The sequence below is a fragment of the Pelodiscus sinensis genome, chromosome 4 (assembly GCF_049634645.1).
Source record: "Pelodiscus sinensis isolate JC-2024 chromosome 4, ASM4963464v1, whole genome shotgun sequence".
Lineage (NCBI taxonomy): Eukaryota > Metazoa > Chordata > Testudines > Trionychidae > Pelodiscus > Pelodiscus sinensis.
The window spans coordinates 22,399,894-22,422,981 of NC_134714.1; the positions used below are offsets into that span (position 1 = coordinate 22,399,894).

Consider the following 23,088-nt stretch of genomic DNA (forward strand, 5'->3'; position numbering starts at 1 on the left):
AGTTTAATTAGACCACAGGGAATAAAATGTATACCTGATATTTGTCAATCCAAGAAATATAGGTAAGTGGATCAATTGAAGTTGCTTTACCAAATATTTCTACTTCGGTAACGGACTCTGCAAGCAGCTTCGCAAGTGTGACCCTCATTTCTTTTTCAACAAGTGTGAGCCACTCATTAATCTTAGGATGTTCTGTGATAGACACAGGTGTTTTGAATAGAACCTGAAAAAGAATTAAGTATAGTTCTAGTTTTAATTTAAACCAGGTTTGTAAATTTGCAAAAACACCCCCCCTCACCCAACAAAAAAAAAAAAACCAAACAAACAAAAAACCCACCCACGCCACCACCACCCGGAAGAACCAGCTCTACCTCCTCTCCTTCACGTGATGAGATCCCCAGAACAACAGTGTTCTCTTCATCAAGGATGATGCTAGAAACTCCAGCAAACATTTTCTTGAAGTGTTTCTGCAGCTTAGCAACATTCTTGCTGTTTCCTATGATTTCAAGCAAGTCCTCATCACCAACAAAGTAGAACCTAGTATTAGAAATATAGAAGTCCTTTTAAACAATTGCTGATGTTATTTTTAAAAAGTTAGTTGTAGGCCTCGAATTAAATATTTACACCTGAACCCTCTATAACCCACATAACAGGGTGAAACAGCTTATTAATATTTATATTCAAATTATGCCATGTAAAGTTAATCACAAGTGACCCACACAAAGAAACTGAAGTCTGTCATTTCCCAGGAAATGAGGCCATAAATGACCAAAAAAACCTTGTTCAAATTTATCTGAATGTTTCCAAAGCATTAATGTTTTAAGTGTGCGTGCACTAAAAGGTTACTATTAGAACACGGTAAAAAGTAAATACTACTGCAAAATAAACAATTCCTATCAATAGTTAATTCCAACGTGGTTGAGGAGCTAAAGGTCCTTACCTAGGAAAGGAGGATCTCTCTCTCTCTAGGTATTCTCCCAATGCCTTCTGGATCTTTCCAAGCAAGTCTGCTAATCTCTCCAGTGACCTTTGTACACCTTGGATGTTAAGAACATCCATCACAAGGGGAGATTTGGATACTTTTTTCATAAGTGCCAGAAACTCAGTACTGATGCTGCAAGTGATTGTGAAAAAAACATTACACACACTTTAATTGAATTTTTACTGTTGTATCCACCATTTAGTGAGCATGGAAAAGTGATATTTTATTAATATTTTGTGTGAATAGTATGGCATGGATAGCTTTATGCTACATTAAAGGTTAATTCTGGTTGAAGCACTCTACAGGGTACCCATGAACCAGACAATGACTAATTCATTTGCTGGTGCTCAAACAGAATGTACAGTAAATTCATTGCTAAAGTTTCCTTTAGAGATGTAAAATCCGGTTTAATTAGTTTACCAATTAAATATTAACAGATTAAATGGGAGTCTGCTGCAGGTAGGGGCTGTGCTGGCCAGATTGGAGCAGCCCCCTGTCTGTGACAGGTGGGGGGGGGGGGGGACTGCTCCAGGCTCCACCAGTTAACTACTAAAATTCCTAGTCTCCCTCAGATTCTTTGGAGAGGTGCAGGTGTCTGTCCTGGGACAACTGAACCTGGGCAAAACACTTTGAAAGGGATAAAAAGCTGCTGGTTAGCTCAGGTTTGAAGACAAATGAGGACTGGACACAGGCTGAGACCGCAAAGATGCAGTCTATCGGTCCAGGCCCAATGCTGCATGATAGGTGAGACAAGAGGGGCTAACTAAACATGCAAGTGAAGTGTAAGATATAGGTAGCTTACAAATTTACAAGCCTTTTATTTTTTAGCCCCTTTTCATCTTATTTGCAGAAAAAAAGCTTTATTCATATGATCAAGTGTTTGTCACTATACTCTACTACCTGTCAGACTGCCAAAGCTTGCAGCAGAGGCCAAACCCCAGATGGGTCTATTGAGAATACTATTGGTGAACATGGGTATTTTGCTCTCAAAATTACCAGAACAAAGAAGTGGAGGTGAAACACAGGATTCACGGAGAGAAGTACAGGACTATCACATGGGAGGGGTACCCATGCAGACATCAGGCATGGGAGAAAAGTCAATGATACAGCTTGCCCTAAACTGTAAACTGAGCACTTCACACAAAGCCAAATTAAATATACCTTTGGAACCTCTGTGTTTCAACAGGTAGTAAGTGCTTAATATCAGCACTTCCAGTGAAGATACCCTCCAGGTAGACCCATCGCCTTTGGACATCTATCCAGACATCAAAGAGTGCCATGATGCGATTTAATTTGTCCTCCCAACTAAGAGCATCTTCTTCAAACACCTAAATGTTACAAAATCCATTAACATTCCATTTTCCTTAAAAATAAACCTTCATCCACAAGTCAGTGTGATATTAAAAAGTTGAATGAATAATCAAATTAGTTTAATAACTGAACTGGAAGTAATTTTGTAAACTTGGTTAGAGCTATAAAAAGGTATAATTACATTTATATACCTAATAATTTGCCAAACTTGGCACACAAAATACTACCTGAACAAATGTAAAAGAATATGAAAACAAGGAGGGAGCCAAAGATAAATAAAAAGTAATTTTACATTATACCTTGTAGTATGGTGATAACTTCATGGCAGACACGCTGTTTATATGCTCCTTGACCTTGTTGAAGAGATCATCCCAACCACGAATCAAACGACATTTGTTCTGATAGTTAACCAAATCTAGTTCATAAGTGTTCCATACTTCTCTTATCTTTAAGAAAAAAAAGCAGTAATTTTAATTCTATTGCATGTATTCCATTCTACTGTGTACAAATATAGTTACAAGAGCCTGATTATTGTATTTAGAGAGCACATGAACTTGAGACTGATGTGACTCATATGCTGAAAGATTTCATAATTATGTTGAGTCAAAATTAAAGTTATTGTAACTCAAAAATCAGATTATAGAAGGCAGTTTCCAGTCGTCTACCTAGAAGTTATATAACAGTAATGAATTAGCTAGGTATTTTACTAGACTTATCTTAAAGTTTAAATTACAGTACCTTCAATAAATTTGCAAAGCTTTTAATTATAAACCCTAAATCTAAGAATGTATGTGGTGTCAATTTTTGTATTACATTTACTTAGTTATTTAGTTCAAAATAAATGTATTAAGACGACCTAAGGCATTTTATTTTCACCATCCTGAGTATCCAAAATCCAGCTTGTTATTATCTAGTGATAGATACTAGCCTGTTTCAAGAACTCTTCCAGAGCCATCTCTCCTTGAGCCACAAGAAGTACGTCTTTGACAATTGCTTCATTCTTCTGTAAGTCAACATCCCAGATCTGTCCTAGTGTTAGTTCAGAGACAACCCAGTTAACATGAAGTCTCTTCATTAGTTGCTTCCAGTGACGATCTTTAAGAGCCTCAGATTTCAGTTCAATCACCAACATGTTGATCTATAATGACGAATAGCACATATTAAAAATAATGGATGTGGCTTATCCCTAAATAATTTAAAAAAATTAAGTACAGCTTACCTTCATGTAACCCTTCAGAAGTCTCTGAACATATTCATAAGAGGCATACTGCCGCAAACGAGCAGGGAAGTTTTTCAACTGGTTCAGTAAGCCATCCAAGTTTTGTCTAAGCTGTCAGTAAAATACAGAAGCCGTGAAAGAATTAATCTACCAGCAACATTATGATAAAACAATTACTCTAGTAAACTGGATATTACAACAGTTATCAGTCTTACTTATAATCTGTCATCTTAACATTTTATTAAACTGCTCTTTAAGAATAGGAGAATCACCCTTAGATAATTTATCATGCTTTCCTATGCTGCATATATTTTGCTAATAAACACAGTTGTATACAAGGCAGACAAATCTGAACACTAGATGTACTGAAACTGTCAATTGCCCCTCAAAACCTCATTTCAACAGATTTTCCATGCTTTTCTTGATGTACTCCACCTCAGTATATTATATGGTGTCAACAGTATTGCTTTAAGCTTAATTCATGACTATTGGTACAATACTAGTGTTTCTCTATTCCTGGATCATTAGAGCAGCATAGCATTATGTAATTTTACACTAGATCACTGTGGTCATGAAATTGTGACATTCTTCCTTTCAGATAAAAGGTAGAAATCTTATTTTAGGTTTGTGTATCCAAGAAGCAACTATTTGGACAACTGCATTTCAGCAATGAAAATGGAGTAAGTGTTTGAGCAATGAACCAGTTAGGGTAACTTTGTTTCAGAAACAGATACAGCATCAATTCTTGTCCTCTACAGATATTTTAGGCTCTGCAGTTTCTGCAATCCTGAGCATTTTTCAAGTTTTGTTTTGTAAGCCTGACTATTGTCAAATCTTCATTTAAAAAAGGAAAATGTATTTCTGCTGCAAGTTGGATTAAAATAGAGATCACATTCTCAGTGAATTCTACTTTTCATATGCCAAAATACCCAAGTACATAAGCACCGTGCCATATATTCTGGCTTATTTTCAAACTGTTAGACTATTTAAAATGTGTTTTTGCCTCAAAGGCCAAGAGTGTAGCAGTACGGTTGTAGTTATGCTTTCTACATACTGAAAATAAAAAAGGTACCTTGCGAGGCTGTACTGAAACCCACGGCTGTTCCTTCATCTGATCAATCTGCTCCCAAACCTTGGAAAGCTCAGACCAAACTCCTTTGAGGTCTTGTAACTCTTCTAAAGCTACCTACAGTACAAAGGAATACAGCATAGTTTGTTCAGTTTTATAGGAAGGACAAAAGGGATAACAAATGTGTTATTCAGGTTCTTAAATCATTGCGATAGGAACTTCGCCAGGATACTGGTAGTTGCACAGACTTGACCCTAGCTTGCCTAGTGATTGTGCAGTGGCCCAAAAGGAGTCACCCTATGTTGGCTGCTTAGTAGCCTAAATTTGGGCTTTTCTAGGTGGCATGTTACAGCACACCACACAACAGTAATGCCTACAGAATATAAAACATGCCTTGTAGTTACTTCCCATGTAGCTGCTGCTACAGTTCAATGAAATGCTAAGCCATGCTCCTAAGATAACTTAGAAGCTACCTGCAACATAGCCAAGCCCTTAGTCTGATCTCTGGTTAGTTTAGAGGCCAGATTTCTATATCTTACAAAGCTGCTGTCAAGTGTCTGTGGCTGCAGTCTCAGTAGAAAAGTCAACGGCTGAATAGATACTGAGACAGAGTTACTCACTTATAGGAGTGGACCATCTCAGTTAAGGATAGGGCACACTGACAGGGAAGCATGAAAGAAAACCATTCATTGCTACGCCTTCTCTATGAATCATCACAGAGTTTCCCTTTCCAGAACCACTGAAAAGCACTAAATTCAGGCATTTTTAACAGATTGTACCTGCACACGTTCTTCACTGCCACTGAGCAGTCCTGTATCTGTTAGTTCAAGAGCTTCTTTGGCCTTTGCACATTTCTCACGATCATCTTTCAATCTACCAAATTTCCCTTCGTAAATGGTAAGTGCTTGAAGAGCCTCCTCTGGACGCAAGTTTCCCTAAAAAGAACATGAAGGACAATATGACACAGAAGTTACGAGTAAAGGTTTAGCACTTCAGAAGAAGTTTCTGCACAGATCTGATTAGTATCAGATGCCATGCCATCTCTTCTGCTTTCAAGATTTTCAGTTTCCCTGGCAGATCTTTAACTCTGGGTATAAACTTCTAATCCCTTGCCTGGAAAAGGTTCTAAAGAATCATCTTGTCAGAAGAAATATTTTAGCAGAAGCGTATAACATTTTCTTTAGACAGGCTCAACATGATCTTCCTTGCACCAAATGCTTTATAAAGTACACACTTCTATTGTAACTTGATTTTTACAAACTTACTTAGCAGTAAGAGGTGCTTATTTGAAAATGCAAGCCAAGTCAGGAAAAGTGTTTGAGTTTTAAACGAAGAGCAAAAAGACAAGGTATACTTTCTGCCAAATCATAAGGAAACTCCTTAGAAAGGGGATTCATATTTCTGCAAAGTCTGCAAACAGCTATGACCGCTCAGTCTATTTCAGGGTTAACTGAACAGCCTGTTTGTAACAGAATGCAAGCTTCCTATACCGTGCTCAGTAAAGCACACCCAAAAAACTCACTGTCACTGGCTTTGTTTTCTCCCAGTCTGTCAGCAGGTCAGTTGTACGGCTCTCCACTGCCCGATCCTCTTGAACTATCTTCATTTGCAAGTTTGCTACTTGTTGCTGAATGGCAGAATCCTTGCGACGCATGATGTCATTGAAAGCACCCCATTCTCCTTCAATGTTGTCAATGTATAACCAGGAGGAAGGGAACTGGAATCTCTGTTTCTCTAGTAAGCGCTGACCATTGCGGTAAAGCTACAATCCACATAAACATTGTTACAAGGTAACCCACTTTCAACTTCTAGATAAGAGAAATAAATTAAAAATTCAGATAGAATTCTGGCTATGCTGATCTTTTAAAAGAACCCTCAGAAATATAAACTGACTCAGTAAGTTTCACGATAGTATCTTGGTTTGAAAGTGGTTACTTTGTTATAAGAACAGGACATTTCTCATAGCATGCGTAGGTTTGTCACAATCATCAGTCTCCTAGCTGTAGAAAAAGCTTATGGATTTCCAGAAATGAGATTAGTAAAAAAAAAGTGATATCTTACCTCAACTTGTTTCTCAAATTGCTTGATTTTACGTTTCAGGGATTGTACATATGTAATGAATGTCACTGCATCCGACGTGCTAGCTGTGTCCACCGAATGCTGCTCCAACTCTTGACGGGACTGTTAGAGGGGGAAAAAACCCCAAAGCAGTACGTTAAGAGTCAATGTAGTAAGTTGATCTTTGTAATAAGGATTCGTTGTTTGGATTATTCTTACCTTAGAAATTTGAGTGTGGAACTCTGTCATGTTCTGACCTAGCATTTGGCCAAATTTACTGAGTACTTCCTTATGCCAAGAGTCATATTTCAAGTTCACCTTAGATTGTACCTACAATCAACAAAGTTTACTGAGTATTACTGTTAGTTACAAAATCTCATTTTATCCTCTATAAGCCCATTCTGAAGTCAATTTCTACAAGTTACTTTTACAAGTTACATGAAAATGTCAGGTTCATACCTTCCCATAGTCTATGATAACAGGTCCAAATTCCTTCCTGGTTTCTGCATTGTCAAATGTTCCTCTAGCCTTCCTTATCTGAACTAAGAGTGCTTGCCATTTATTTAAATCTTCTCCAAGACGGTTGTATATGTTTTCAGCTTGCATATCCCATAAGCACTGGTACTGCAGCCATACCTATTAGTAAATATATTAAAAATTTCATGCAGACACTTATTTACATTACTATAATTGCCAATAATTCAGTTAACAGGCAACATTGTTGGATTTAGAAGAGCTCTTCTATATTTTTAATTAAAGATAACAACCATCAAATATGTTACTCTAGTTTCAAACTGTAAATCAGAATTCATGTCCTACCTTAACATACTGTTCAACCTCTGTCACAATGCCCATAACAGCAGAATAAGATTCCTCCAGTGCTGCAGGACCATCAGGCATTCGTGTTAAGGCATTCCGGTAGAACTTCTCTTCCTCAGACAACTCATAGTGTACACCCACCTGACAAGACCCACAATTAAATACAAGTTGTATGTACAAAGGTCAGAATACACTTAGCAATTTTTGAAAAAGAGAACTGGCCATTATAACCATATAAAGTTTACATTAACTAGAAGTTGTATGCAGATAAAGCCACCTTAGATTTATACATAAGTTTATAATGCTTACCTGGTATCTTTGACTTTGAATTCTGGGTAGCGATAGTATTACCATTTTCCAGGAAAACATTTCTTGATAGAGCTTATATCTGCATTCTTCAATTGGTGGATTCAAATAGATCACCTGGTTGGTTATCCTCAGTTCATGCACCACATTCTACAGGCACAGAAAGACATTCAATTTTGTGAAATATGAACTTGTTGGGCCAGTTAAAGATACAGAAGATACATTTTACACATAACCTGCAAGCTCCTCAAGTGATGGTCTCTATGGCTATGTCTAGACTATGCCGAAGTTCTGAAAGAAGATATGCAAATTCCGAAAGTGAAAGTAGTTGGGATGCAGTTTTTTTTGGCAGCCACCTCCCCCCTTTTTGAAAAGTCACTCTTCCTCAAGAAACGAGGTTTATGTAGCTTTTTGAAAAAGGGTGGGGGGTTTGCTGAAAATTCCCATGTAATTTGCATATCCTCTTTCGGAACTTCGGCATAGTCTAGACGAGCCCTATTGTATTACACTCCAAAAGAGGAGGCATATTCACATCATCAGGAGCAATACTCTACTGGGCCCATGAGGTAAAATACTTCCACCTGGCCCTACAGAACTGCCTTGTGGGTCCTTCTCTGTTACTCAAAAGGGTGTGTTGTTCTAAGGACAAACATTCCTGATCCAGTGAAGATGCACATCCAAAAAGCAAGTTTGAAGCAAAAAGTCTATGGATTGGGATGCTGGGTTATGGCACTGTGGTGTGTGAGGAGTTCCAGAAAAGCTGACAGTGGAAACAAGGTGACATGGAGAAGCAGCCAGAACTGGTAAGGCCAAAACAGGGAAGTGTGTTCTGATCTGGTGTAGGATGCATGGCAGGAGCTCTAGAAAAGGCATAATTTATCTGGTCTGATATGCCATACTAGGGCATCACCTTGGGAAAGGACACTGAGCTCCTCCACTCCCCCATGGAATAATGGGTGCATTTGTTATTGCCATGGGAGGTCAAGTCATCCCTGGCTGGAGTTTCTCTGTGGCTAAATGTTGGTGACCAAGGTGTCATGGAGTTCTCAATTGTGATCAGCCATGAATTTCCTGTTGGGAGAGTTCACAGTCATGTTGAGCTGTGGGAAGGTATGCTGCTGAAAATGGGATCTTATGACTAGTGCATCAAACCCAAATATGAAGTCTCCATATAAAACATAGGTGATCTCATGTCCCCTCGTCTGTTGATTTAGTCAGTGATAATGTTCTCTAACATGAGAATATGACGAATGAATGTGAGAAATGCAGGACATGCTCATCACACTTTTCCAATCTTGCAGAACATTGACAGGCATCTGGTTTCCTGATCAGCCCAAGAATCGAATCATGTGCTTGCCCATGTAAGAACCCAAACTGACAAGCACATCTCTGATGATAGTCATGCTTGGAGGATAGAAGGAATGATTCTGGTGCACACTTTACCGAGGTCTGTCCATCATTGGAGGGAGAAGAGAACCTTGTGGGAAGTCCAAGCCCTCCACAGCCACAGCTGTAGGCAACAAAAGGGGAGACAAGCTAAGGTAGTAATGTATGTGTAAGCCACCATGTGGCCAAGAAGAGACAGGTAAATTCTGGCCAGAAGAGAAGTACTGCAAGTCACAGTGGAAATCAGCTCTTGTAGGAGTTGCCCATCTCTCGGAGGACAGATTTCATGTGTTGAGACTGCATCGCTGCAGGCCCCACTGAATTCTAGGGACTGTATGGGATCCAGTTGATTTTTTTATGTTTACGCTCACTGTAAGGGAGGAGAGCAGCATGGATGTCAAGGCACAAGCCTTCCCTTTGACTGCTAGCACAATGATCAAATCTTTAAGATTCATGGCTGGCCTTAATCACTTCCAGGACGAGGTTCTATCTTTTTGACTCACCGCTGCTCCACAAATCTGAGAAAAAAAATTGGTGAAGGAGTGATGGGGCACCTCCATTGCCAAGAGGGTGCTTTTAGTCTCTTGTCTTTAAGTGTCGAACAATAGAATGAATATCCATGTGGAAATAAGCATCCTACATATATTGAGTTTTAAACCGAATGCCTCATTCGAAGAAGGAACAATGACTGCCAGGGTAATCATACCAAATTTTGGCGTGTATCTGAAGCAGTTGAGAAAGATCTAATATCAGTCTGTACATGCCCCTTTGGAGATGACAAAATAGATGGATCAGAACCCTGCACCCTAATAGAACCCGTTCCTATGATCTGTCACTATCCTTTTCACGAGGGAGTCCAAATCTAGGTCTAGTAAGATTTGCACTTAGTGATGTATAAATACCCAGTGATCACTGCATGACTTGAGCCAGAGGGAATCATTTGTCTTCTGACTGAAGAGATGAGACCCATTGAAAAGGAGGTCCTCTGAGGTTTTCTGGACTCTCCTTGGGGAAAAGTGACAAATGCAGCCATGACTCCCTCTACATAAAGATCCCTGAAGCCATAGTGCGCAAAGTAGTTTCTGCCATGTCCATCACAGCCTGGAGCACTGTCCTTTCAACTAAGTTTTCCTTCCTTTAGTGCAGCTAGGAAACAGATTTAATCATGCTGGGGAATTTGCCTGCAAAGTTCCACAGGTAACAAAGTCCTATTTAGCAAAAAGTGTCAAGTAACAGAAGAAATGAAATTGAAGGCTAGTAGGGAAGAATATGTGACAAAAAAAAAAGGCCAATCGCTTACCCTCATTGTCTTCTGGAGTATTGACATTGTTGCTGGGCCAACTGTCAATGCTTACATGACAGGGGAATTGGGTGGGGATGAGAAAAAAAAAAGTCAGAATTCTGTGACAATACACAGTATTTCTTCTGCACCCCTTTTGGGGGGTAGGTGTGCAAGAGCCTGGAGTATGCTGGACAGCCCAGGCTGGTTGAACAGCCTCATTGTAGAGCCACTCTGGTGTGTAAGATATCAGGCAGCAGGTGCTATTTGTTCTGTACTTCTGGAGGGCAGCCACCATCATAAGAAATGGTTTCTGAAATGGACGGTAGTTATCTGGGGGGCCCAGAGGAAGTCAAAGATGCTACAGCATCTGGAAATTAAGGGAACTGCTCTGGTGCCAGTGGTAATGTCAGGAGTTGGACTAAGGAGAATCTGCCAACATTGGTTCAGAATGCCTATTTTATGATGGCCAAAGAGGTGAGATGTGGGACTCCTCAAATGGCATGGGAAGATTCTAAAGGCAGGATACTGAAGCCATAATGCCCAGTACAGCCAGCCATTGCTGTGGAGTAGGGATGTTAATTAGCTGATTACACGTTATTTGAGTAGTCTATGGAATTTCCATTGACTACTTGATTAGTGGATAAGGGGGGGAAATGGCAGAGCCAAAGTGCAGTTAGCTCCCAGTCCCAGGAGCTAACCCCGCTGCAGCTCTGCCTTTTAAATGTACTAAGAGCCACCAGGTCTTCTGTTGCGTCTCTGATTCCCCTGTCCCCCTGAGATGGTGCTGAGAGGAACTGGCTTTTAAGTCTGCTATCCACTCTTACCAGCTCTCTCTGATAGAGGCAATCAGGGAGGGGATACCAATGGTTCCTTTGTGGGGCAAAGGGAGGGTACTGCAACTGAGTTGGTGGAATGTTAGGGTAAACATACTGATGTTATAGGAGGGGCAAATTCTGCACCCTGTCCAAGTCCTTCAATTATTTAAAAAAAAAAAAAATTAGAGCACAGTTTGAATGTTGGTGCCTTCACAATCAGTGGTCTGCAGGAGCCATAGAGGAATGAGCAGGAACATGACCTGAAGGAAGAATGTCTAATGTAAATAAGCATATCCCCTAGTCGAGAACACTTGAAGATATGGAGACCTCACCTCTTCCCAGGCAAAGATTTCAAGAGGCTTGGGGGCAGATTCAAGTCTCCTGCAGGATCTGCAGTCGGAACTGGAGCAAGCAAGGCTGCTTCGGTATCAAAAGTTCCCTTGATTTATTATCTCCAGCTCCTGATGATGGAATATAACCCCCCCCAGTGGAATACAAATTGGGACCATACCTCAAAGAATTTATAGCAATATACCACCAGAGTGTTATTTCTACACAAGGCTCTGTATTGTCTGGTTTTAGCAAACTTGAGTAACAGTCATATACATACACATATAAACAAAACAAAAACCAACCCCAAAACATCTTACTTTGATCTTTGGCTCTCCACCAGGCTTGTGACTGACTTGAGGTGCATCTGTATCCATGTCTACTTCTGCTTTGTCATCAGCCTGTCCAAGAAGAACTTGAGTCCAAGCTCTCAGCCCAGCCTGTAGACGTACTCCTAGTATTCGTTCAATCTAAGGTAGAAGAGCTCATATTTAAAACAAAAAGAAATCTGGCAGAAAGGCACTTATGGTCTCACCATAAGATTCCCCCATTGTCAAGAAATCCCTGAAACTTTCATATATAGCAGGACTCTGAAAGGATGGAAATACAGACTCTCTCCCAAATAGGAGTTTATTTTAAAAGTGTTTTTTTTCCCCCTTAAAAAAGGAAGTTCAAGTCAACTTGCTAGACTACTGATTAGAGGAATTAAAAAACAAACAAACAACTTATGGTTTAGGAGGGGACATAAATGTCATATTTACTTCACTTTAGCATGATGATTAATGCTGTCTGTATTAAGGTGCTGATGTTCACCCATATGAGAGAACTTGTTCCCTACCATGCCATATTCAACTATCTGTTATGCCTTTAACTATTATCCTCTAGGCTGAAGAACTAGCAAGTCTTCCCTGGAATCCATTAATTCCAGTCACTGGTAGCTAAGCACTAATCTTCCTTCCTAAGAGCCCATCGGATGTCCTAAGTGGAATGTGGTAGAGAAATGAAAGGAACTGGCTAAGAGATTGGAAGTTCTCATTCTAGATCACTGAGAAAGGCAGACCATGTTTTTAGTGACAAATTACTTTGCAACTTAAAAGCTTTGAAGGCTACGTGTACTGAGTGAAAGACCTACCTCCATATCCAACTTATTCACCCAGATGGGCAAATTAGAATATGAATGAAGATTCAAGTCATCCACAGCTTTTTGAACTCTATTCAAGATTTCTGAAAAAGTCTTATGATCATACATGCAGGTTTCCAAAGATCGAACTTCCAGGTCAATTTTTTCTTCAATAATGAGCAGATCATCCACCTAAGGGAAAATTTAATTTTAAGTACTTTGCTGATACCAGTTGGCCATGCTGATGTAAAGGATAAAACATCCCTTTCCAACAAACAGAGCTACATCCATTCTTACGAGGGAACATGCCATTACTCTATTTTCATTCACTGAAACTTACTGAAATTTCTAGGAAACTGCTTGGTAATGATGATTTCAGAATTTGACTAGGTTAGCACAAAAATTGGCTAATTCTCTTAATCTAAAGGTTTTTAAAGGTGACTGGCCCAATAGTAGAACATGAAGCATTGAAGTATGTTCATGTTAGAGTCACTAACAAGCCCAAAAGTTTCAGTAGCTAGGTTACTAAATTTTATAGTATGCTAGGGGGCTGTGCCCCCCTGCTCCGCTATGCTCACCAACCTCCCTCTCTGGCCATGAAAAACCCCACTCTCTCGGGTGGAAGGTGTCTGGCCACGGGGAAGATGCAGGAGTGGGATGGGGGGTATATCTGGCTAGACGGAAGTGGGCAAGAATAGTGGACGGTGCAGGGAGCAGGCTGGGGGTTTGGGGAGGGTCTTAGTGTAGGGTATGTGTGAGGGGGGTGGGCATGAGAAGTCTTGGCAGGGTGGTGAATGAGGGGGGTTGGCTTGGCAGGGTACAAGTTAGCGGGCTGTGGGCATGGGGTCTTAGCGGATGGTGTGTGAGGGGGGTAGGGGTGCAGGGTCCTGGCAGGGTGGTGAGTGGGGGAGAGGTGCACTGGCAGCCCACGCTGAAGCTCCAGCCTCACCCTCCTCAAGCTGAGGCCCCACACACTCCCAGCCCCCTCACTCACCGCCAGAACTCCAGAAAGGGATAGGATACGAGTTTGAAAAGGTTAACAGCCACTACACACATGGTATAGGGAACTCCTTGTACTTAGCTATAACACACTGGTCACCTTCCCCACGCCCAAAGAAGAGCTCTGCAAAAGCTTGAAAGTTTGTGCCATTAACAGAAGTTGGTTCAATTCAAGATTGCCATTTACCTAGTGCTTAATTTCCATGGTCTCTGGACTCCCAGCAAGGGCTGCATCCCTGAGCCAGCTCTTTGTGGGTTGGCCCTGGGCTCTGTCCTCTACAAGTGGTGCGGTTGAGGGAGGGGAGGGTGATGGGAAGGCAGAGATCATGGCTGCTGCCAGTGCCCAGCTCTGTGCTTGAGGGGAGCAGGGAGGCTGCCCAGAGGAGTATCTGTGTCTGTCAGCAGTAGCTCAGAGGAGCAGCCAGGACAGCCCCAGGCCTGCTGCTGGGGAGGGGAGCCAGCTGCGCCTAACACTGCTGCCCACATGGGGCTGGCAGGGCCTGGAGCATCTGAGCCCCAGGAGGGGGGCAGAGATCATGGCTGCTGCCAGCACCCAGCTCTGTGCTCAGGCTGCAGGAGTAGGGGGGCAGCTGCAGCAGCGCGCCCGGGACAGCCCCAAGCCTACTGCTGGGGAGGGGAGCCCAGCCGTGGCTAATGCTGCTGCCCATCTGGAGCTGGTAGGAGTGAGAGTATCTGAGCCCCCTGGGGTGTGCTGATCCTGGCTCTGGAGTTAACTAAGGCTGAGCTTCCAGTATGAGGTAACCTTGGATCTGGGGCTGAGCCTAGCTGACCCCTGAGAGCTACTGGGGTTTGAATCCCTGTCTACAGTCATCTAGAGGTATTGGCAGCCTAAGTTGACCTCCCCTGTGGGGAAGAGATGTACAGGCCAGAGGAGCTGCCTGGACGTGGGGGTGGGGCAACAGCAGTGACGTGATGATGTCACTCTATTGTCCCACATTAAAACAATTTTTGAGAGATCTTTCTACAAAAGAGAAATATTTGGTACAATGCCAGATAAGTTAGGAGCATATATCTCGACAATTGTTTCTCTGTTCAAAGACTTTCTTCAATACTATAAGACATTATGCAATTATTGCTTGGATTCCATGCAGTTATTTATTTTCCAAAAGTAAGCCAGATGTTGTCCCCGGATAGTATTCAATGCAAAACTAACATTGTGTTGCAAATAAACTCAACTGCCACTAATATGTGCAGGGTCTCACTTGGGAAAAATAGTAGAACAAACCTTTTCTTGGAAGCTGAAGACAGTCTCTGCCAAGCGTTGTACATAGGGGTCAAGTTTGTAGGACTCCCATACCAGGGCAATACCTTCTCCAATCAAAGCCTGCACTTCCTTCTTGAGACCAGCTACCAGCAGAGAGATAGTGTTACGCTCTTCCACTTTCTCACAGGTCCGTTCATATGTACGCACACTTTCAATCAGAGAAATAGCAAAAGGATAGAGCTGGTTTGCCTGATGAGCTTTGTTGACAATCGCAAGAGGAACACGGAACCCAAGCCACTTAAGGTTCCGGACTTCTTTTGAGAGAGTAATTATTTCTGGGAGAAAATTGACTTTTAGTTTGAGGACATTTCCACTTCGGCCTCTAACACGAGTGCTTTCAATAGTGAAAATACGGCCACATACACCAAGGTTGCGCTGCTGAACTTTTCTGGCCCAATCATCAAATATTTCTTGAGTGTTGAGCTTCATTCGGAAGCTGTCTCCATCTTGCTTTAGCTTCTGACCTTCAACATGGTTCTCCCAACCTTTGCCAAGCACATCTTCAACACGCTTCATGTAGGCTGTGAGCTGTCGGTCAATCTGTTTGGCCCAGATTATAGAACCAGACACTGGAGGTAAGTCACGAACATGACTCATTTTACAAGCCTGACTTTGTGGGTATTGTACCTTGAATTTATCATGAAGAGACTCGATATCATCTTTTACACGCTGTATCAATTGTGTTTGATATTCACGAATAGCACCCCGAATGTGAGGTCTAACAAACAAAGCATTGAATCTGGAGAAGATCCTGAACATTTCATTAGCATTCTTTGCTGTGCCTAGTTGGTCTCTTAGTCGAGCAGTTATTCTTGTTTCAACCCTATCAATTCTTTCATCATACCGTTTCATTGCTGCCTCCCAGGCTTCTGTACCTTCTTTGGAAACATCTAAGCCATCTACTTCTTTAACATTCTCATAAGCAAGATTTACTTCTTCAATAGCATTGGCATCTGCAGCATCAAAAAGTACTTCTGCTACTTTCATATCCTGGGGTTCAGGTACCTCTCCTTGATTCTGCTGGGCAACAGCAGTAACCTGCATAAAGTCACACAGGTAAGTGAGTAGTTCAACAGTTTTTTGGTTACACACAGAGATATGCATTTTATATACACACTAAAGACATCACAATTTTGCTTTTTATACTGTACTTACTGCATAACTAAAATCCTCTAGAATTTAAGGGTGCTAATTTAGTTTTTGTAGGATATTATACTCACATCTCATTTGCAGATTATCTTATACTGCACAATGTTTAGCAATAATGACATTCTCCACTTTAAATTTGTGCTGCAGTTACTTGCCAGATTCAAAATCTAAATGACTGAAACAGTTACTGTATGCAATACCCAGCTTTTCCATCACATGGAAAAACAAGGCAGCACTAGAGGGCTTTTATTCATGGAGCTAAGTATGTCACACTAATGTACATACAAGTTTTTTCTAATAAAGCTAAAGTGGAAGAACAGAATACCACTCTTCTCTTTAGTGTCTGTAAGCAAACTGAAAATGATTAAATATTGTCACAAATTCAGTGTTTATGCCCTGGCATTAAAGAGAACTTTTTAGAAAACTAAAGGTTATTTTAAAACCATGCTCTCCAGGCCTGAATATGTTTTTTTTTCTTCATTTTTTACAGAGGGAAAAAAAGCATCGCTGTTTGCATGAATGCAAAAACACTAAAATAACATTACAGATTGAATTGGTGTCGGCAAGTTTCTACTGTAGTAGAAGACGGCTCTTTACCACTGTCACAAGCATAAAACGCACAACTTTAGAGCAACTGTTGAACCAGCAGGGGAGCTCGCAGGTACATGAGTGATTGCATACCCCTTTCCACGATGGATTTAGAATGCCTCAGAGTTCTACCCAAATCCTAATGGTTATGGGTTTGTATGTATGGTTCCTTTAGTCAGCAGTTTGCAGAGGAACACAAGTAAATTTGTTTTGGTGAGTGAATACAATATTAACGTGACTAGTTTGTTTCTACGTGTCAACTTTCAGTAAGAGATCAGAAACTGCTATATCTTTAGATGCATAGGGAGTTACCAGTTATTAGAAAGGAGTGGTACACTACCTGTGGTCTTAAGACTCTCACAATAACTGCTCTCAGCTGCTCATGCTGGCGCCTGAACTTCCTCATTTGATCAAGACGAGCTTGCAGCTTCCTGTGAGCAGGATTGATACGCCACACCATCTTCAGATTCTCCTCTCTTTTTCTCTTCACAATGTCTCTCAGCAACACTTGTAGTTTCTCATATTCATCATCCCAGGTTTGGAAGACTTCAAAACATGCAACCATCACCTGAAAGTTTAAGAATGTAAACTTGTTTGGCTCTCAAACGACATGTTCTAATATTTACATTCAGCATGTTACATTAGCTATTACTATATGACATCCTTGACCAGTTGTGGGCAATCTGCGGCCCACAAAACTTTTACTGTTGCCCATGTGAAGGATTGCCAGGTTCTGCTGGTTTCAGTCCATGTAGGTTTTTTTCCCCCTACTGTATTACTGAAGTGCCACACATGTAAGGCAAGGACACATGAAGTGAGATTTGTGCGGATTGCAGACAATATTGACAGAGCTGCGTGCTCCTTCTGCATCCAAATAAAGTACTGTTCAGGTTCACTCGGCACCCTGCAAAACTACCCTATCCTGGAATATTGTCTTGGTTAAGATGATTTTGCAGCACACTGAGATGGAAGGCCACTCATGCAGCCTACTCACTAGCCTAGTTTGCTCATTGCTGCCTAAGACATACCTTTTCAAACTCTTCATAGGCAACATGCATCAGTTTTCTGGTTCCTAATACTTTAAGAAGCTGAGAGCTCAAGTCTCTTGATATAGCTTCTACTAGACGCAGTGCTCTTTGAATGGGGTACTTTGTATTTCTTATTTTTCTCAGATGGGTGAATATTGCCACAAGTGCCTGTCTTATTTTGTCCAGCTCCGTAGCAGACAACAAGTCATTCAAAGGAAAGTCTTTCATCAGTGGATTGTAGTCATTTACGGTTTCCAGTGCCTGTTTTAGACCTAAATGCAATATAAGAGAGTTAAATTTAACTTTAACCTGATTACATCAATTCCACCTGGCCAGTTTAAAGACAAGCTTTCACTTTATACAAGTTTCTTTATTGCAATCTGGAAATTTAACTGCAGTGTAACTATAATCACAAGAACTAACTTGCATAGAAACGGCTCTAATTTATAGCACATTGCAGTTTCTTACCTGTATCTGTGTCAAAGCTGACAGTAGCATGAAAACGTTTGCCATGTTTCAAGATATCAAGCGTCAGGAGAACTTCTGGACTTTCACGCTTCTCCTGAATGCGGTACAAAGCACGTTCCAAGTTCAGCCAGAAACTAATTTCCTGTAAAGCAGTGCCTGATGCAGGATCTCGATCCAGTTTGGTCACCTTAAAGTCAAGTGAAATTTTGAAGAGAAAGTGACTTGCTTATGTTGTATAACTTTATTAAGAGAACTACAAACCTACTGAAAAACAATTAGCTGCTTCCACACCACTTTAGATCTTTCCATTTTGTCATGTAGTATTAATCTATACTAGCCCACTGCAAGCAATTCACCAAGAAATGTAATAGTGGACATTGCATGCAGTACTTTCACACAGGTGTAAATCATAAAATATTCCTAAAAGAGCCAAAGTAAAGTGCGTATACTAAATCAGACCCAGAGTCCAATAATTGCAGATGACAACAAAATGAAAAAAAGGAAGCTGTGGCCTCATCCTTTGCCTTGGTGTAGGAACAGCAAGAATTTGGTCATGGGAATGTAAAAAGCCAGTATTACATCCTTATCTAGATTATGCTTGTGTATACTACAGCAAGTGCTATGCATACATTTTAAGAAATTGTAAAGTAGAAGTCTGCAGTACATTAAGGATAGAGCAGCCAGCTTTGCCTGTCTCACTTCTAGAATCATCCATAAATTATTTCTAGCATTCAAAATTTAAGACTTGATAGAGATACAGTAAAACTTCAATAGTCTGGCATCCAATTGTACGGCACTCCCGATAGTCTGACATCAAAACGGCAAGAGCCTAGTGGGTTTTTTTTAGTGTTTAAGTGAATAATTTCAAGACTGTATTAGTGTTGAAGTGTATAATTTTTGTGTTTTAAGTGAATAAAGTGCTGTATGAAGTGATTTAAGTTACTGTATTAATAGTTTAAGTGATTAATAGTTTAGGTGATTAGCCAGTGCGGCACACTACTGTACGTAGTATCCTCTTTCTGTATTCAAAGGCTTCGCAACAATAATGGTGAGGACTGTACTGTACATTTATTCTTTCATTCTACGACTAAATTTATGCATTACAGTATGTACAATAAAAAGGGTTAACACACTTTATACCCAGTATATACTGTGTGTGCGCGTGTGAGAGAGATATATAAAAAAAAGCCATCTTATAGTACCTCCTGAGAGTCCAGCATATCCAACAATCCAGCACCACTTAGGTCCCAAACGTTCCGGATTATCAGAAGTCTACTGTATTTCAAGTTAAGCATCACTGTACAGTAGCCTCTTCAAAATTTATCTTGACCAGAACTCGAAAAGCCCCACCTCCCCTTGGCAGATATTATTCTCAGAGATGTGACTCAACTCAAGCAAGGGAATCCGCAGGTGCTGCTTTTGAAATAGAGGAAGGTACACGTAGGGGTTTTGCTGGAAAGTCAAGGCCTTCCTAAGTACCCCAGAGGTGGCCTACAGAGAGGCTGGGTGGGGTATAAGCATTAGTCAATCAGTTTTCAGTACATTTATTAGGGGTGCCACAGTTCAGAGCGACTGCATCTGTTCTTCCCCTCATTTGGCCAGCAAGGGTGCCTACTCCCAGGTGTTAACACCTCTGCTGTTGCCACTCTTGCACAGAGGTCCACATCTCTTCCCGCTAACTGAAATAGTCCCAGAGACTGTCTACAACTACAAGGTTTTTGCGGAAGAGAGTATGCTAATGACAGACTCATTAGCATGAGTCACAATGTCATTAGCATATTTTCTGCTGATGCTTTTTGCACAAAAACCTCTTGTGCAAAAAGCAGTCAGAATATGCTAATGACATTGCAACTCATGCTAATTAGGCTGTCATTAGCATACACTCGGCTGCAAAAACCATGTAGTGTAGACATAGCCAGACTGTCTAGTTCCCTGCTTTTATTGTATTTCCCCAACACAGACAGGTTGCCACGGACAACTGCTTGCTTTCTCTTCAGAAACTGATAGAGGGATCAATACTTAGTACCACACAGATCTAAGCAAGCGTACTTCATTCCTAAAGCAAAGAGCCCTAGAGAGAAACTATTTAAAAATAATAAAGTGCTAAAAAGCTTACCAGGAATCTTAACCCTAACATGGACTCTGTCAAACAGTTCAAGACACCCCTCCCTTCTGCACCCTGAATCTAGGAGAGTCCTGCTGTTTATCAGCTCACCACAACTTCCGCTCAGAACCAGCATGCAGCCTCAGTAAGCAAGTCCTTCCAAGCTTTCCTTAAGGACAAGAGCTCTACATGGCAGAGGTCCTGTCCATTAGCCAGATCAGGAAGGCGGCCCCAGGTCAGTTAGGGGCTCATGGTGTTCATCCAAGTGTCTTCTCTGTTACTCTTTTGAGAACCCCATTTCAATTATATTGGGATACATAGGAAAGTGGCTTTAAAGCCCTGATAACGAGAGGAACTACACATTATCCCTTCACTTCCAGAAGCAGCCTCTAGATCTTAAAAGCTCACATGCTTTCAGAAGGGTTTTTTAAGATCCTTACAATATCTTCCAGAGACTATGCTAATCTCGGCTTTCTGCTAAAGACGTCCAAGGTAATCTCACAATAATACACTGCTAGTCTTTTACAAGAGGGTTCAGAATTTTATTTGGAGCAGAGTTGAGTTTTTTTGGGGAATAACACTATAGCAATGCATAGTAAACTGCCATCCTTTACAATGCAAACTATGGGAACCACTGTGGGACAGAACTTTTATGCATGCTAGTAACAATTGCTCAGATCTCTACTTAGTTATTAGCCTTCTGCAACAGTCACTTTAAAGGTGTTTTAAGACTTCAGTCATTTTTACTACCAGACTGGAAAGACAAAAAAATAGCCAGAATTTGGAAGGCAAAGAACATGAGCCAGCTTCTCAACTGTATACTAATGTAGCTCAATTTATGCTGGCTGAGGATCTGGCCCTATGTTTACAATTTCTTGTATAGAGTAAGATTATACAACACAATTAAGACAACAACAGTAAAAGAGGAGACTTTTGCATCCTTAAAGAATGACACAGGAGTTTCTACCATATAGTCTGACATTAGGTTCTGCAGTTTTACCTTTTGTATTTCTCTAATCCATCGGTTAACTCCAGACTGTAGCTGATTGAGAAAAGTTGGGTCCTCAACTTTGTCACCAAAGTCAGTAACCTTTGGCTTTTCTCCATGCTCATAACATTGCTTGGCAACATTAGTAATAATAGGATGAATTGGCAAACTGATCTCTGGAATTTCGATATTCTGTTGCAGATGCAGCAGTCCCATTTCAAGTTCTGCAATTTTTTTCTCAACTGACGGAGCCATTTTATCTCCATCCCTGCAGGAAACATTTCCAGATGAAAAGCTAGACCAACAAGCATACATAAATTGTGTGCACTTGTGTTCATGTAAACTGAATTACTTTCTCAAGATGGAGCACCAATTTGTAACAATTCTCATAAGCAACAGCTTATCTTTAAGATAATTATAACAGGAAAATAATATGTTCCAAGTCCTATTTACTTACCCCCACATTCTTTCACCCATTTTTCACTACTGAAAATTTATTATATGCATTTCACAAAATTACCTGTCTGCTTTGCCAGACTCTCTGATATAGGACTTAAAAAAGGGAGCAACAGCATTGCTAATGAAAGAATGTAATGTTTCATAAGGAGAATCTTCACTAAGCGTTAGCACTCTCAGTTGGGAGGACACTGGTTTGTCAGCATCAATCACTGGTGTACGCTTAATGAATGCCAAACTGTGGAGCAAAGAAAAAAGTTAATTAACCATCAGACATTTAATTCCAGAATACAGTAAATTATAACAACTCTAGTAATAACACAAGATTAGAAAGTACATCACAAGATTAGCATGTAACTTCTGGTATTTATCAAGTACACTTTTGAAAGTGAGAGCGCAAAACTTGTGCTAATGCTTTAAAATTTCTAGCAGCTAAATGTATTAGGTTTTTATATTATATCATTTTGGGCAGACTGACAAAACTAAAAGTAATCAAGTCATAATCACTAATTGAAAGCACATCATTTTCTAGTGTAACATTTCTTAAATATTTTAATTTCATAGAGGCAATTCATGCTACAGCTAAACAATGAACAAGAGAAAAATATGCAAGGATCAGATAGTAAGACAAAGGGGGAAGATTTGTGAATATTTTAATTAAAGAACCAAAAGTAGCATATAGTTCAATTATGCACTGGACCAACCATCAGTCACCAGCTAACACCAACTTCCTTCATAGTCTCAAGCAAATTACATATCTCCCTTTGGGTTTCCCCCAGTTATACAGTCAGGATAAGCTTACCTTCTTCAAAAGGCTATTGTGAAATGTTTCTAGAGGACTTTGAACATCAAAAGCACTAGATAAGTTCCATAATTGCTGTGTATGTTAGCCTAAGGATTACAGGTCCAGCTTTTCCTAGTCCTAAAACAGCCACATCAAATTTCACATCAAACTGTACTCACCTGTTTGACTTCAGCCCATAATGAATGTCAGTATTAATGCTATAGGATATGAATTCTTTTTCCTCTTCTCCTTCATCACCCACATCCTCTGCAAACAGAGTTTGATATATTTAAAAAAAACTTAACGTTTAAAAGCCTATTAACTCATCCTTCTCTGTCCCATCTACTTCACACCTACTTATGCAGGAGCTCATTTGTACCCATCTCTCACCTAGGTTTGAAACTTCATGCACATTACTTTGTGCCTTACAGCTCAAGTCATATTTTTAGGGGTCTGAGATACTATCTGTAATAACAAAATAAGATGAAAACTGATGAAGCCTTGTTACTTAGCTTGAGAATTGTACAGTCTGATTTTTAATC

The 23,088-nt window shown here is 40.5% G+C and overlaps 1 protein-coding gene across 2 annotated transcripts in view; it reads right to left on the minus strand.

Moving 5' to 3' along the window:
- The window catches only part of DYNC1H1 (dynein cytoplasmic 1 heavy chain 1), a 74,550-nt gene that overhangs the window by 42,797 nt on the left and 8,665 nt on the right, over nucleotides 1–23,088 (minus strand). For both annotated transcript variants that reach the window (XM_075926557.1, XM_025183071.2), the window contains exons 2-25: nucleotides 22,726–22,813; nucleotides 21,827–22,000; nucleotides 21,319–21,574; nucleotides 18,215–18,401; nucleotides 17,747–18,018; nucleotides 17,059–17,286; nucleotides 14,943–16,019; nucleotides 12,710–12,889; nucleotides 11,898–12,047; nucleotides 7,768–7,914; nucleotides 7,459–7,599; nucleotides 7,099–7,275; nucleotides 6,859–6,969; nucleotides 6,643–6,762; nucleotides 6,104–6,343; nucleotides 5,361–5,516; nucleotides 4,585–4,698; nucleotides 3,513–3,623; nucleotides 3,222–3,431; nucleotides 2,593–2,739; nucleotides 2,144–2,310; nucleotides 941–1,114; nucleotides 372–537; nucleotides 35–223 (exon numbers count right to left, since the gene is read on the minus strand). In XM_075926557.1, the coding sequence (XP_075782672.1) occupies nucleotides 35–223; nucleotides 372–537; nucleotides 941–1,114; nucleotides 2,144–2,310; nucleotides 2,593–2,739; nucleotides 3,222–3,431; nucleotides 3,513–3,623; nucleotides 4,585–4,698; nucleotides 5,361–5,516; nucleotides 6,104–6,343; nucleotides 6,643–6,762; nucleotides 6,859–6,969; nucleotides 7,099–7,275; nucleotides 7,459–7,599; nucleotides 7,768–7,914; nucleotides 11,898–12,047; nucleotides 12,710–12,889; nucleotides 14,943–16,019; nucleotides 17,059–17,286; nucleotides 17,747–18,018; nucleotides 18,215–18,401; nucleotides 21,319–21,574; nucleotides 21,827–22,000; nucleotides 22,726–22,813 (4,982 nt within the window). The remainder of the gene's footprint in view (nucleotides 1–34; nucleotides 224–371; nucleotides 538–940; nucleotides 1,115–2,143; nucleotides 2,311–2,592; nucleotides 2,740–3,221; nucleotides 3,432–3,512; nucleotides 3,624–4,584; nucleotides 4,699–5,360; nucleotides 5,517–6,103; nucleotides 6,344–6,642; nucleotides 6,763–6,858; nucleotides 6,970–7,098; nucleotides 7,276–7,458; nucleotides 7,600–7,767; nucleotides 7,915–11,897; nucleotides 12,048–12,709; nucleotides 12,890–14,942; nucleotides 16,020–17,058; nucleotides 17,287–17,746; nucleotides 18,019–18,214; nucleotides 18,402–21,318; nucleotides 21,575–21,826; nucleotides 22,001–22,725; nucleotides 22,814–23,088) is intronic.